The sequence below is a fragment of the Penicillium roqueforti genome (assembly GCF_015533775.1).
Source record: "Penicillium roqueforti strain LCP96 04111 chromosome Unknown scaffold_08, whole genome shotgun sequence".
Lineage (NCBI taxonomy): Eukaryota > Fungi > Ascomycota > Eurotiomycetes > Eurotiales > Aspergillaceae > Penicillium > Penicillium roqueforti.
Window position 1 is genome coordinate 673130 of NW_024067572.1, and position 14998 is coordinate 688127.

At 49.6% G+C, this 14998-nt stretch overlaps 3 protein-coding genes across 3 annotated transcripts; all 3 read left to right on the plus strand.

The window, feature by feature from the left end:
- Positions 1–556: 556 nt before the first annotated feature.
- sec23 (GTPase-activating protein SEC23) lies at positions 557–3194 on the plus strand (the record flags this gene model as incomplete). Its single annotated transcript, XM_039072005.1, has 7 exons — positions 557–649; positions 708–838; positions 897–1191; positions 1248–1721; positions 1771–2868; positions 2925–3118; positions 3170–3194. 7 exons carry the CDS (start codon positions 557–559, stop codon positions 3192–3194), a joined length of 2310 nt encoding a protein of 769 aa, XP_038929881.1.
- Positions 3195–4144: 950 nt separating this feature from the next.
- Positions 4145–4827, plus strand: LCP9604111_4320 (60S ribosomal protein uL11; the record flags this gene model as incomplete). The annotated part of the gene is made up of 4 exons (XM_039072007.1): positions 4145–4148; positions 4207–4240; positions 4315–4760; positions 4814–4827. 4 exons carry the CDS (start codon positions 4145–4147, stop codon positions 4825–4827), a joined length of 498 nt encoding a protein of 165 aa, XP_038929882.1.
- A 3001-nt stretch (positions 4828–7828) lies between these two features.
- On the plus strand, positions 7829–12728 carry LCP9604111_4321 (uncharacterized protein; the record flags this gene model as incomplete). The annotated part of the gene is made up of 2 exons (XM_039072008.1): positions 7829–12049; positions 12102–12728. The coding sequence occupies 2 exons, from the start codon at positions 7829–7831 to the stop codon at positions 12726–12728; spliced, it is 4848 nt and encodes a 1615-aa protein (XP_038929883.1).
- Positions 12729–14998: the final 2270 nt, after the last annotated feature.

Consider the following 14998-nt stretch of genomic DNA (forward strand, 5'->3'; position numbering starts at 1 on the left):
TAATATATATTCTAACCATTATGGTATACAAAATGGGAGTGTGACCACAGCTGATTCCCAGAGAATCGGAAAGGATCAGAATGACCTCTCAAATCCAGGTGCCCAGCAACGGGTCAAGTCGTTCTCCGCTCAACGAGTGGACAACTTTGCCATGGAATGACGGAAGTTGTCGATATTAACATGTTTACACACATTGTAGGCTGGCGTGAAATTGAAGAAGAAAAAGAAAAGAGCAGCAGAAACTGCGCACGAGCCGAGTTTTAAGGATGTTTTGATCCGGGAGGCGGCAGAGACCAACTGTGCTGCAACCTGGCCTTACTCACGGATTGGACCTCCACACAACATACTCCTCCATCTCGTTCATTCAATCCCTAGGTATTAAACGGGACTCTGATTTCTTTTGGGACTGGATTATGCTCCGGGTGGCTCACTTGCTTTAATTTCTTGGAGTAGACCCTAAATTTCAAGGTTCCCTCTCCTCGCGACTTCTCGGTATCCGCATATACCCCCTCCCTTTGTCAACACAGGACCGAGTCCCGGAACATCTACCTACAAGATGGATTACGAAGCGCTCAAGGATCAATGGAGCGATGTGGAGGACCGCGATGGCCTCAGGCTCAGTTGGAACACTTTCCCGAGCACTCGTATGGTTCGTGATAGTGGCCCTCTCTGACCTTCACCGCATCATCCGCTGATGCTTGATATAGGAAGCGTCCCGCTTGGTCGTTCCCATCGCCGCCGTGTACACACCGTTGAAGGAAAAGCCCGACGCTCCCTTGCTACAATATGAGCCCGTTACTTGCAAGCAGCCCTGCCGAGCTGTGCTCAACCCATATGCGTACGTGACATGTCGATCTGATATACCTCAATGAGTAGATGGACTGACGCTTGGACAGCACTGTCGATGTCCGCGCACGAGTCTGGATCTGCCCCTTCTGTCTCTCGCGCAACCCTCTCCCTCCGCATTACAAGGATATTACAGAGAACACGATACCCCCAGAGCTCCACCCCCAGAGCACGACAATCGAGTACCAATTGGCACGGCCAGCCCCCGCTCCCCCCATTTTCGTCTTTGTCGTCGATACCTGCCAGGAGGATGATAGTCTGCAGGCTGTGAAGGATTCCCTCATCATGAGCTTGTCTCTTCTGCCGCCCAATGCGCTGGTTGGTCTGATTACGTTCGGTACAATGGTAGGCAATGATGATCTTCGCAACGCAGGTGACATGTTGTTGACCTTGATATATAGGCCCAAGTTCACGAGCTCGGCTACATCGAATGCGCCAAGTCATACGTGTTCAGAGGCAACAAGGAATACAACGCCAAGCAGGTTCAGGAGATGCTGGGCCTATCCGGTGGCGTGCGCCCCGGTGTTCCCCAACAACAGCCAGCTCGTCCTCCTCTTGGCCCGGCTGCGCGCTTCCTCATGCCCGTTCAACAGGCTGAGTTCCAGATCACCAATGTCCTCGAACAATTGCAGCGCGATCCCTGGCCAGTGGCCAATGACAAGCGTCCCCTGCGCTGCACCGGTGTTGCCCTGAGCGTTGCCGTCGGTCTGCTTGAGAGTTCCTTCCAGAACGCCGGAGGCCGCATCATGACCTTTACCAGTGGTGCAGCAACTGAGGGCCCTGGCCACGTTGTTTCGCCTGAACTGAAGGAGCCTATTCGTTCGCACCACGATATTGAACGGGACAATATCAAATACTACAAGAAGGCTGTTAAGGTCGGTTCTCAACGCGTGAGTGTATTGGATTTTGCTAATTTGCTCCTAGTTCTATGATGCCCTCGCTAAGCGCGCTGCCAACAATGGCCATATTGTCGATATTTTCGCCGGCTGTCTTGATCAAGTCGGTTTGCTGGAAATGAAGAACCTCTCCAACTTTACTGGCGGTTACATGCTTCTCACCGATAGCTTCACATCCTCACAGTTCAAGCAATCGTTCGTGCGCGTGTTCGACAAGGACGCCGCCGATAACCTCTTGATGGGCTTCAATGCATCCCTCGAGGTGCTCACGACCAAGGAACTTAAGGTTACTGGTCTGATTGGGCATGCCATCTCGCTGAACAAGAAGTCAAGCTCTGTTGGCGAGACAGAATGCGGTATCGGTAACACCTGTGCATGGAAGATGTGTGGAATGGACCCATCCTCTAGCTACGGTATTTACTTTGAGATTGCCAACCAGGGCGGCCCAGCTGCTGTTCAGCCTGGTCCTCAACGGGGTATGATTCAGTTTTTGACATACTACCAGCATTCCTCTGGGCATTATCACCTGCGAGTGACCACCACTGCCCGCCCCTTGAGCGGACCTGCAGGTGACCCAACCCTGGCACAATCCTTCGACCAAGAGGCTGCCGCTGTCCTCATGGCCCGTATTGCAGTGTTCAAGGCGGAGGTTGATGACGGTCCAGACGTCCTGCGCTGGGTTGATCGTATGCTGATCAGACTCTGCTCCCGATTCGCTGACTACCGGAAAGATGACCCGACATCATTCCGATTGGAAAAGAACTTCACCTTGTACCCTCAGTTCATGTTCCATCTCCGCCGAAGTCAGTTCTTGCAGGTTTTCAACAACTCGCCCGATGAGACTGCTTTCTACCGCCACGTTTTGAACCACGAGGATACTGGTGACTCTCTTGTCATGATCCAGCCCACTCTTGATTCGTACTCTCTGGAGCAAGAGGGTGCTCAGCCAGTGCTGCTGGACTCCGCTTCTATCCAGCCCGCCCACATTCTCCTCCTTGATACCTTCTTCCACATCCTGATCTTCAACGGCGAGACGATTGCCGAATGGAGGAAAGCCGGATACCATGAACAAGAGGGATACGAGAATCTCAAGTTGCTTCTTGAGCAGCCTAAAGAGGATGCTAGGGTTCGTTCCCACCTTTCTTGTTGATCTTTAACCTATTTACTGACTGTGTATTATAGGATCTTATTTCCGACCGTTTCCCCCTGCCGCGTTTCATCGTCTGCGATGCCGGTGGTTCCCAGGCGCGTTTCTTGCTGTCCAAGTTGAACCCGTCGACCACCCATACCACAGGTGGCTACGGTGGCGGTGTCTCATCGCAGACCATCTTCACTGATGACGTATCGCTCCAGACATTCATGGACCACCTGATGAAGTGAGTTTTCCTGCAATTCTGATGGATCCTTCCATGCTAATTTTATTCTAGACTTGCTGTATCTGGAACCAGCTAGGTGTTATGAGACATGGCCATGAGAGCAAGGGCGGTCTGTCATCGACCCTCGGGTCTTGTGTATCTTTAGCGGTGATTTAAATCTTTTGACGCGATATAGTAGAAGATTGAATGGACTATACCATTACAGGAGGATTTCTTCTAATTTCCTGCAATATTTATAGCTAAAAGCCCTGAACCGCCGAGAATAAAATAAATAGCCGTCTTACCATCCCACCCTGAGTTAGGGTGGGTCTGTCCCACATAACGAGAGATTCTCACAAAACGAGAGATCTCTCTTTTAGGTATCTTTTATATGGTATACCCGTACAAAAGGTACATATATCCCATATTATGTTCTTAAGCCTTTGGTTAGTTAAAGGGGAAATAAGAGTATAAATCAATAAAAATTTTATAGTTGAATTAATTGGCTGATAAAAGAAATTTCAGATATCTTATATAGAGAAGTAAAGACCATATTTATGAAAGAGATATATGTAAAAACATCAACGTTCTACCGCTTAGAGAATACTCAATATTTCTTCCTAATATGTTAATAGTAAATAAAATAGACCTCCTTTAGACTATATATCTATCCCCTACTATATCTTTTTGTAAGTATTCCCAGAAGTGACAAAATCTCTACTATATATATTTGTACCTTTTGTATGGGTATACCATATAAAAGATACCTAAAAAGAGAAATATCTCGTTATGTGGGACAGACAGGTATGGGGCGGTAAGATGGCTACATACCCAAAGAGGCAAGAAGCTTGATAAGGGTTTTATTGTGTCACGTGCTTAAGCTTGCGTGCCCTAACTCCAAATTTGAATATTCGCTTAGATGAGCAAGTGTGGGCCGCGCTAGCAACGAGTCTCCTTCAAGTTTGATTTTTTTGCTCCTTTTCTTCCTCTCCTCTGTAACCACCCTCTTCGACAACCAAGGAAGATCGACTACCTTTCGCACTCGCCATGCGTAAGTATCATCTACTTGGCCTATTGCAAGATGGCGACTAACATTCCCTCGTGATCAGCTCCAAAGTTCGATCCCAATGAGGTGAAGATCATGTAAGTGAATTTTTCCCCACAGGTCCTCTGGCTGTATTCAGCAAACAGGAAACTAATCATTCTTTTGTCTTTAGCCACCTGCGTGTGACTGGTGGTGAGGTCGGTGCCCAGTCCGCTCTGGCCCCCAAGATCGGTCCCCTCGGTCTGTCTCCCAAGAAGATTGGTGAAGACATCGCCAAGAACACTGGCGACTGGAAGGGTCTCCGTGTCACCGTCCGCTTGACCATCCAGAACCGTCAGGCCGCCGTCTCGGTTGTTCCCTCCGCTTCTTCCCTCGTCATCAAGGCCCTCAAGGAGCCTCCCCGTGACCGCAAGAAGGAGAAGAACATCAAGCACTCCAAGTCCATCCCCATGGATGAGATCATCGAGATTGCCCGCATCATGCGCACTCGCTCGATGGCCAAGGAGCTCCGCGGTGGTGTCCTTGAGATCCTCGGTACTGCTTTCTCCGTCGGCTGCCAGGTCGATGGCCGCAGCCCCAAGGATGTCTCCGACGACGTCAAGTCCGGCGAGATTGACAGTGAGTTTTGCCCATTTATGAGCGGTTCGATCAGCTACTAACAGTCTAATTAGTTCCCGAGGAATAAATTATTCTCTCTTGAATGCTCAAAAAAGAGGAGGCCTATCTGATTTCTATGGCGTGCTTCTCTTAATGATGAGATGGCTAGTTGCAGAATACGAATGGTTACTCAAAACCAACAAAATATTCATGAGTCATGACCTATGATACCTTTTCCTAATTCGCGAGTGCCCAATTGGAACAAATTGACCAGCTCGCTGCTCGTTCTTTTTCCTCGTTCCTTTCCGGTTGTATTATCCTCCTTTCTCCCAATCCCTCTCGTGATCCTCCCGCCTTCTCCTATGGCGATGAGAATAATGGAAGGCTATGCCCGGCGCAGCCGACAGTCCATCCTTTGGATGGAACCCCCACAACACTCTGGCCCTTACTGTTCTTTCCCTACGGGGATTGATCATATCAAAACGTGGTATAGGCTTATTTTAAGTGGGGAAGAGAAAACCAGTCCCATTACTCATCGCGGTATCCTTGGAGCTTGTCTTCGTGGGTACAGTGGTCCATATTTCGGGTCTACATCTCTTGCAGATGATTATCCTTATTTCTCGTAGGCCGTAGTCTCGCTAGCTCCAATGAACGTTTCTGATTATCATTTTATTTTGCATCTCGTATCAATTATTTATTCTGCGCAAGGATCCGTGGGGTCGGACCAAAGTACGGAGTACTTTACCATATCTAACACAGAACCTGCAGGCTGTCAGCATGCGTACATATGCAACGTGATGTTATTGACAGTTGGGCGTAATTCTAATATTGATATGATATGGCTACTTGGCTGCTTACAACATAGGCTGTACGGAATGCTAGGTTAGAACCCTAGTATTTATTTCCATTGCTCCTGACCGATATATATATTCCGAATGAAACGAGCCCCACGCGACAAGGGCGATGTCTGTGCTGCACCACGAATTTACAATTGACATACCTAGCTACTCCGTACATGGTACAGAAGTAGACGTCACACCAAGGCTGCAAATAGCCCTGCCTGCAGTCTGGAACATCCAACGGCCGCTACACCACGCAGAGCTCGAGCCAACAAGTATCCGAGCGTGACGCACCAATGGAAATTCACATCAGAACTTAGTACGGAGTTCTCCGTGCAGCGATTTTGTTGCCCGGCATACGTGGACAAGAACAGTTGTCCTAAATTCTCCTCCGTAGTGGATAAATAGAAAAAGAGAATATTGTCAATAATTGCTCACGAATGGCTGTGAGATTGGTCAATATAATAAAATGAGGAATGTCACCGAATTAATGTCTAACAATCCACCCATAACCTCAGCCCTGATAAGGCGAGGTGCATGCTCATCCACAACGGGGGCTGATCCATTTTGATGTGCGAGTTGTGTTTCGTTTATTCGCGGGATATATTTGGGTCGAATGGAGTCGGAATATCAAGTAGAATATCAAGTGGATATTGAGATTCTTTCTTTTATTTTATTTTTCTCTATTGACATACTGAAAGATTGAGCCAGTCAACAGTGTCTGTATCACCCGACCCGCATGCCGCTGTACAGGAACGTTGTGCAGGCCAAGGAAGGATGCGACACACGGTGGGGGCAGTTTGCCGATCTCTGCCTATGACACGTTAACTTTATGGGAAACGGATGAAGGGTTGGGATATTTTCTATATCTTTTTTTATAGGTATGTAGGTATAGGAGAGAAAGGTATATTATGTGATATACAAAAAACATATGATTTAATTGCTTCGCTTCGCTCCGCAATTAAAACAGGAGGCTAAGAAATGACGGCAGGGATCGAGGTGGAAATGCTTGCAAGTTGGAACCCCAGAATAATACCGGATAGGCAAGGATCGGAGGAGCCAACAAACGGGGCCTGTCAGAAGAGGATGGGAAAAAAGGGAAGAATTAGGGAAAAATTAGGGCAAAAGAGAGAAGAAGAAAGAAAAAGAAAAGGATGTCAACAAATACGGCATACTCAGTCCAGTCCGAGAAGGAGAACGAGAGACAGTTTGGATTCAATTTCCTTAGGTTCAGCTAAAGTCCCAGAGCCCACAGAAACCGAGAACGGGCTCGACTCGATCACCGGCGGGGGCGTCACCGATCCATCACTAGTCGCCGTGATGGAACCAAATGATCCACAAGGATTGGATTTATGGAGAGCCGTTGGATCAAGTGGATATTTGACATTTGATATTTGGATTTGTATGTTTTGGAGGGATTGAAGGGAGGGAGATGGGGTATATTGTATAGCAGAGGGGATATATCCAGAGATAGAAGAGATAGAAGAGATATAAGAGCAGCATAGAGCAATATCAGACATAGAACATACCCCATTCAACATCCTACACATTGTGTTTCTTTATTTTATATAAAATTTATCTTCCCCCCACCCGAATCCACCGTGTCCACTCCCCTCGCTCTCACCTTCAACCTTGTTCTTTCTGACTTTGCTTGACTTTCTTGATCTTCTCGTTACTTTTCTCCTCTTCTTCTCTTCTCTCTCTCCCTTCCCTGCACAGAGTACTCCATATCCTCTTCCTTCCTGCTATCCCCACTGATTCTCTTGGTCTCCATTATTGATCTACCCCTCGCACTTGCCAAGATCTCCTCTTATTGGCTGTATCGGACACCAGCATCGTGAGCTGGACATTCTGTCTCCCTTGCATCTCTGATCTCCTCTTGGATTTTGGATTTCTGATTTTTTTTTCTGCTCCCTCTTATCATACATACTTCCCCATCCACACTTTTCAGTCGATGACGATACCCTGAATCCTTGGTTTGCGCAAACTGAAAAGCCGCAACCGGCTGAATTGCTTAGAACTGGCTTGACTGGCTTCACAGAATGGGGTGTCGGAAACGTTACAAGGATGATTGTTGAATGTTGACTCCATTGACGTGTTGAGTCTTTGGTATCCTTGTCGCTGGTCGGCCAGGTATTCTGATCCCAGTGGATCGAGGAGAGAGCAAAGATGTATCCGACCGTCGCACCGTTTCCCCCGGTTCAACCGCACCACCGATTACATTATCATACAAACACCCTCAACCACCACATGTACGATGCGAACGACTCCCAACTCCCCGTACGCAATGACTTCTCCAAACCTCTCTTCAACACAATGCCACGATCGCGCATACAACTACCTCATCCAGTTCAACGCGTGGATTCCCGCGATGGCTCCGGCTATAGCTCCAGCACCAACGTGGCCGAACATACCCTGAGGAGAAAAACCCCCAACGGAACTCTGGCTGTGGGATATGATGGGACCCCTAACGATACCATTCAGCCACCAGCATGCAAGCATATCTTGGTTTCGCCGATGGAGCAGAGCCAGTTCATTCCGCCTCAACAAGGGATGCAGTCCGAAAATTGGCAGCTCATGCTGGACCAGTCAGCCACCAAGCAAATGAATTTCCCCCCGGTCTTCAAAAATGACTCCGCAGGTAATACAATCCAAGGAGAAGTCGTTCAAGATGTGCATGGGACGAGCTGGGTTCGTCCTGTCCATTATCCTCCGGGCGTTGACTCCATGTTGAACCAGACTTTGCCTCTGCAGCCATCTCAGCGATACCTCTTGCAGAATGGGCAATATGTGCCCACCGTTCTCCCAGCAACCCTGCAATCGTGCCTAGGACCAACTGCTTCGGCAGGTACTGGACCATTCGGTCCGTATTGGCCTGATGGAGTATACATCCCATATCGCCCGGCAGCTTTTCGTGATGCGCGTTTTGAATCCCCGACGCCCTTTACAAAGCAGATGAGCCAGTCTTTTTACGAGCTCAACCAGCCAGCCTTCAACCAAGCTCAAGCTCCGCTGGGCAGCCACACGGATTCGGGGCTTGCATGGGGACATTCTGTGTCTGATTTGCCTACGCAGGACTCTTTAATGAAACCTCTTTTTCCACCACGTCACTCTGACCAATTACCTTTCCATGCCCGAGCCAACCGTCCCCTATCGGGCCTTTCGCAGCCACTGAACAATGAGCCCACAAATTGGTCAAGTCGCCCACTACATGGATTCCAACCCCCAGTCCCTGCCGTAGTAGCGAACGCGGATTTCAAGGAGAAAGTCCTATCGGAGGCTCACGGTGTCTATGTTGACCTCCTCGCAACCATCCACCACGCCCGCCGCAACAGCAATAGTAAGGCTGCCGTGGACGGTTACCCCCGATTCTTGAAGCCGAGCATCTACCCTAAACCCCCACGACAACCAGGTCTCGACTTTTCACAAGCCCCTCCGCCCGACCTCACACGTCATAACAGTTACCCAGCTAGTCAATATGACTTGCAACGCCAGAAATTTAATGTCGCAGGCAGCCATAGGTCGAACGATCCTACATCTACTTCTCGCGTCCAGACTCGCCGCCCATCCTTGAATAATTTCGCTCACAGCAGAGGGTCGGATACCCATATGCTCGGATTGCGTGACACGGGCTGTCCTTCAGGAGTGCCGACTTTCACCAGGACTCGTGGCTCTCTTTTTAATGAGGGCTCGCCTATGTCCAATGCTGCATCTGCATTGTCAATGCTGTCTGACTTGTGTGCGGAAAGTCGTTGGGAATGGATCGACGGAATGCTTCTCGGGGGTTGTTTAGCCTATGGCTTGGGTGATTATCACAAAGCCGTGCGGTGGTATTCCAGGATCATCGCTCGTGACTCGACACACGTGGAAGCCATCTCCAACCTTGCTGCCACCATGTTGGCACTCGATCGCCGAGAGGAGGCTTCGCAACATTGGTTGCGCGCCGTGCAACTACGGCCGAGCTTCTTTGAAGCCGTTGAACATCTGATAGGTCTACTCTGTAATAGCCACAGAGGCAGAGAAGCTGTCAACATCATTGATTTTGTGCAGACTTCCCTTCGTCATCCCAAAGACGGCGATTGCTTCAAGACAGATGAACATGCTAGCGAACCCGAGAGTGACGCTGAGAGCAACGTGTCTGATGTGTGCATGTATGACAAAGCATCTTTCGAGTATGATGATGAGATGGGACGAATGCAGGGAATGGAACCTGGCTCACCGGATGCTAAACCCCTTGGTTTTGCGAGCAGTGGTTATGCAATCTCAGGTGCGGAGAACGGGCGAATGCTAGCTTTGGTCCATGCCAAAGGTAATATGCTTTATGCTCTTGGTGATAACGCGGGAGCTGCAGCTGCATTTGAGGATGCCGTTCTCATCGCCGCTGGCCGAAGACGACATGGTATCCAAAGCATCATTAAACAAATTTTTGCCGCCTTTTCTAGCCCTCCGAGTAATGGGTATTCTCAATCCGAGAAGGAGTCCCAGGAGAGCATTCTGCTCTATCCTGATACAGCATTGAAAACAGCCAAACTTGTTTTCCCAGCAGGCGGCATGCCGCCGGGGCTCCAATACGTCGCCGAAGGTATTGCTCGCAATGCAGCAACTTCCACCACGAGCAATTCTCTCCTTTCATTGGCGAAAATTTACCAGGATGGCATGTCCAACGTTGGATCCTCAGGACGAACCAGGTCTTCCCCTGGTGTCCGGGATATTTTGGCCCTCTATTATCTTTCCCTCTCCCTACAACCTAGCCCGTCCACTGCAAATAATGTTGGAATTTTGCTGGCGGGCATTCAAAATAACCCACCGGCGAGAGGTTTGGTGCGTTCGAAAGGTGAGACTCAGCATCACCTCGAGATCCCTGGAGTCATCCCTGGGAGTGGAATATCCCTAGCCTTGGCATACTACAACTATGGCTTGCATCTTGACTCGCGACATGCCCATTTGTATACCAACCTCGGCAGCCTACTCAAAGACATCGGGCAGCTTCACGCCGCCATCAAGATGTACGAGCAAGCGGTTCAGTGCGATGGCAACTTCGATATCGCCTTGGCTAACCTTGCCAATGCTGTCAAGGATAGCGGTAAAGTTAACGACGCCATTGTATACTACAAGCGAGCTGTCAAGGTCAACCCCGAGTTTGCCGAGGCGGTGTGCGGATTAGCAAATGCCTTGAACTCTGTCTGTAATTGGGTAGGCCGTGGGGGCATCGTCAACGCTCGTGGCTTCCGAGATCGATGGCATGTTGATGACAAAGGAATGCTTCGGGATTCGCTCAACATCGATACGGGCTCTGGATGGATCAAGCGGGTAGTGGATATTGTCGACCGACAGCTCAAGGAAGGCGAATATTGGGGCCGTGGCATGTTGACTGCGAGTACGGCAGAGCAATTGTGCCTGCAACTGGCTCCCGCTTTGGAATCTACTCGCTTTGCTTCCAGCCATCGTATCTCTCTGGTAAAGCTTTTCCAGTCCTGGGCCGGACAGAAATGGGAGGGATCTCGACTCGTACGACTCGTCGAGCGAGCTATCCGGTCTCTCACTTGGCAGTGGTATCAGGATCGCTATGTTTTCGGCAAAGATTACCCGCTTTCCAAGTATCGTCGACCTCAACTCCCAGGAGGTCTTTCTGCCCCGAATGCACCTACCGTTCTGCCTTTCCATACCTTCACTTGTCCCCTCTCGGCGAAGCAAATCCGTCAGATCTCCCAGCGCAATGGACTGCGGATTTCAACATCGACTCTTAGACTCCCCTGGCTGCCATCCACCGTCTTCCCTCCACCGTCTCCGCCTAGTCCGTACCTTCGAGTTGGTTATGTGTCATCCGACTTCAACAACCATCCTCTCGCACATCTGATGCAGTCTGTGTTTGGGCTGCATGATTCCTCCCGTGTCAAGGCGTACTGTTACGCCACGACCCCCAGTGACAAATCGGTACATCGCCAGCAGATTGAGAAAGAGGCCCCCGTTTTTTACGACGCGAGTGGATGGCCAGTCGATCGACTAGTCCAGCAGATTGTTGCGGATGGAATTCACATCTTGGTTAACCTGAACGGCTACACGCGAGGAGCTCGCAATGAGGTCTTTGCTGCACGCCCGGCGCCTATTCACATGTCATTCATGGGCTTCGCAGGCACCCTCGGTGCTGAGTGGTGCGACTACATCCTTGCGGATCAGCTTTCTATTCCGCCAGAGACATTGAGCCCCGGACGGCGCACCACACGGATCGAGGATCGTCTCCTGGAAGAAGACAATGGCGAGGAACTTGAAGACTGGGTTTACGGCGAGAAGATTGTTTATACCCGTGATACCTTTTTCTGCTGTGATCACCGACAGAGTGCCCCAGATGCTGGCGAAAAGCACGTATCCTGGGAAGAAGAACAAGCCCGGCGTTGGAGAATGCGCAAAGAATTATTCCCCAAGTTGAGTGATGACACTATCATCTTGGGTAATTTCAACCAGTTGTACAAGGTCAGTCTATTTGCGAGGCTCATCCCAAACCACATAACTAACCCCCTTGCAGGTTGAACCCACGACGTTCCGAACATGGCTGCGCATATTAGCGCGAATCCCCAACGCTGTTCTCTGGCTCCTCCGCTTCCCAGACACGGGCGAACAAAACCTGCGAGACATCGCTAAAGCCTGGGCCGGCGAAGAGACGGCATCGCGGATCATCTTCACGGACGTAGCGCCAAAGAACACACATATCGCGCGAGCGAAAATCTTAGACTTGTTTCTCGACACGCCGGAATGCAACGCCCACACCACCGCTACCGACGTTCTCTGGAGCGGCACCCCGCTACTTACTCTCCCGCGCTACAAGTACAAAATGTGCTCCCGCATGGCGAGCAGTATTCTCAGTAGCGCGCTCCCCAACTCTGAGGCTGGTCAGCGCGCCCGTGAAGATCTCATCGCCTCGTCGGATGAAGATTACGAAAATAAGGCCATCCGCCTATGTCTGGATCTGCAGTACTCTGGTCATGAGGGCTATGCCCGCGGCCGGCTGGCAGATATACGACAGATACTGTTCCGGGACCGCTACAAGAATAAGCTCTTCGATACGGCGCGCTGGGTACGCGATCTGGAGAATGCTTATGAGGCCGTCTGGGCGCAGTGGGTGAACGGTGAAGAAGGTGATGTCTGGTTATGATGTGCACTGCGAATATACCCCTTGAGCGATTTTTCCTTTTTCCTTTTCTTCTGTTCATTCGCATTCTATTTTGCATCTACCTCGCTCCTACCTTCCGCCCTGGGTTTGAGCTGGATCATTTATGTAATGAATTTACTTTTTGCATGTGGCTTTTTATGATGTATACGTACATTGGGAACATTTACGAAAGAGGGTCTGTCGGATGGTTTCTTGGGCAGGCGTTTATGCCATTGATATTTATTCTCTGGGTTCCTGGTTATGACGACCTGTAGTCTTTGTGATTTCGGTCTTTTGGATAAACTGAACAGCATAATAGGTCTACCACAACCTTGATCCAGTGCAATCGGCCTACCATTTCCTCTGTTAATGATTTACAAACGCATCTCAGCAACGAATCACATTGTACGGGCACATTATATGGTAAGCTCGACCCCTATACTTAGCAGCATAATCACATCATATCCACTCATCTAGGAATAAGCTGATACCCGCTGTCTCCCTATTGCGGTATGCAGGATCAAGCCACGAAGCCTTCAGCCCTGAAAATCCCTGTTTACGATTGGTACGTCGCCCCCGGCGACCAATAGAGTCGACGCCCGTTCCAGCCCTGAGTCACAATCCAAGACATTCATTCATGCGCCGAGACAGCAGGCCAATCAATACCTTGATGTTGGCATTGGCTTTGGACGGAGCACAACAAATGTTCTCCCCGCATGAGCCTATCACAGCATCACACCTCCCTATCTCGTCTCTCTACGATCCAAGCTCCATGTCTTGAGAACGCCCTCCCTCCCGTCTCGCGAGGGGATGGCGTACCAATTCGGATATCAGCATCCTATTTAACCCACGCCCAGTCCAGGTCTGGGTCCAGATCGACGCCCATCAGCCCCAAACCAAAAACCAGAACTCAAAAGCCAATCTACTAGCGTGACGGAGGCTGAATCAGGACATCCGCATTTGCATACAGGCAAAAACACGCCACGTCTTCGGCTCTGTTGCACATTACGCATTGCACAGTACATACACCCCTGAAACTAGTGGAGTAAGTAGAAAGGGCGTTAAGCCATGGTCTATATCGACATCTATCTATTCCTACAGAGTACACATCATGCACATACCCCGGTCGACGCGGCATGGCATTCTGGCATTATATTACATGTCCACGCCCTCGGACTAGGGAGTAAAGTAAGACATGCGCTTATCCGTCTTTTGTCTGCAGGTTGCCAGGTTGATTCCCACATGGCGGTGTCCACGCGCGTCGAGGATTTTGAGATTGACCGGTAGGGATTTTGGTGTGTATATATATAGAGTGAGTGAGTGGGTTTGGTTTGTATATACAACATACAGGTACAGGTTGTCAGAGATAGAGGAATGACACACCGACAAGTACTTAGAATAGACAAAATGGATACGATGTATATGACAGGAAGATCAACGACGAACCTAAATCCGCCCGTTTGAATAAAGAAATGCCACGTTGAAATTTTAATAAAACAATCGGCAGATATCCTACCACTACTCCGTACCCACCCAGGATCCCCCTCGCCCTCATATCCCTACATCAAAATACAAACAATAACCCCCTACCCTTCCCATATCCCTTATCCCTTACATCACATCGCCCTCTCGTTGTCGATTCCCGTCCCAGCCAAGTAAGCCCGTTCGCTTCACAACGCCCACGAGAGAGACAAAACCATGCAAACCGGGAACTCACCTGTCCCATGTGCCGTGTCATATCTACCAGCCCTAGCAGGATCACCCGGTTGTCCGTAATTGTCGGCTATGGAGCGTTGTGAGTGGCGTGGCGCGGGTGGGGAACAAGCCACACAGATTTGTGGCGTTGGATCGGTCGATTAGCCGCACAGAATCGGCACCTGGAGCCGAAGAAGGTGGCTTGTTTTGTTTTTGGGCTTGTTTGGATATAAGATGTTATTGTCAAGATGTTATTTTGTATGCGGTACGGGAGTTCAAACAAATGGCGGAGTTAGAAGTATGGATTCTAGAACTTTGACGGAGGAGGAATGATGTGTTTTAAGGCCTAGAGGGTCCATAAGTAGTCCGACGGGCCTAATTGGGAATGTGTTTCGCAAGCAGGTGTTACTTGAATTAGATTAGAACAAATGCTATACTCGAATGTCGCGTAGTTGCTGCTCCTATACATAACCCTATTAAGCCGATCACATGTCTAAGCAATGCTAGTTAACTAACTAGTTACTCTGACAAGATTGCATCATTAGCAATGACGATCAGCGAGAGCGAGACCGAGACCC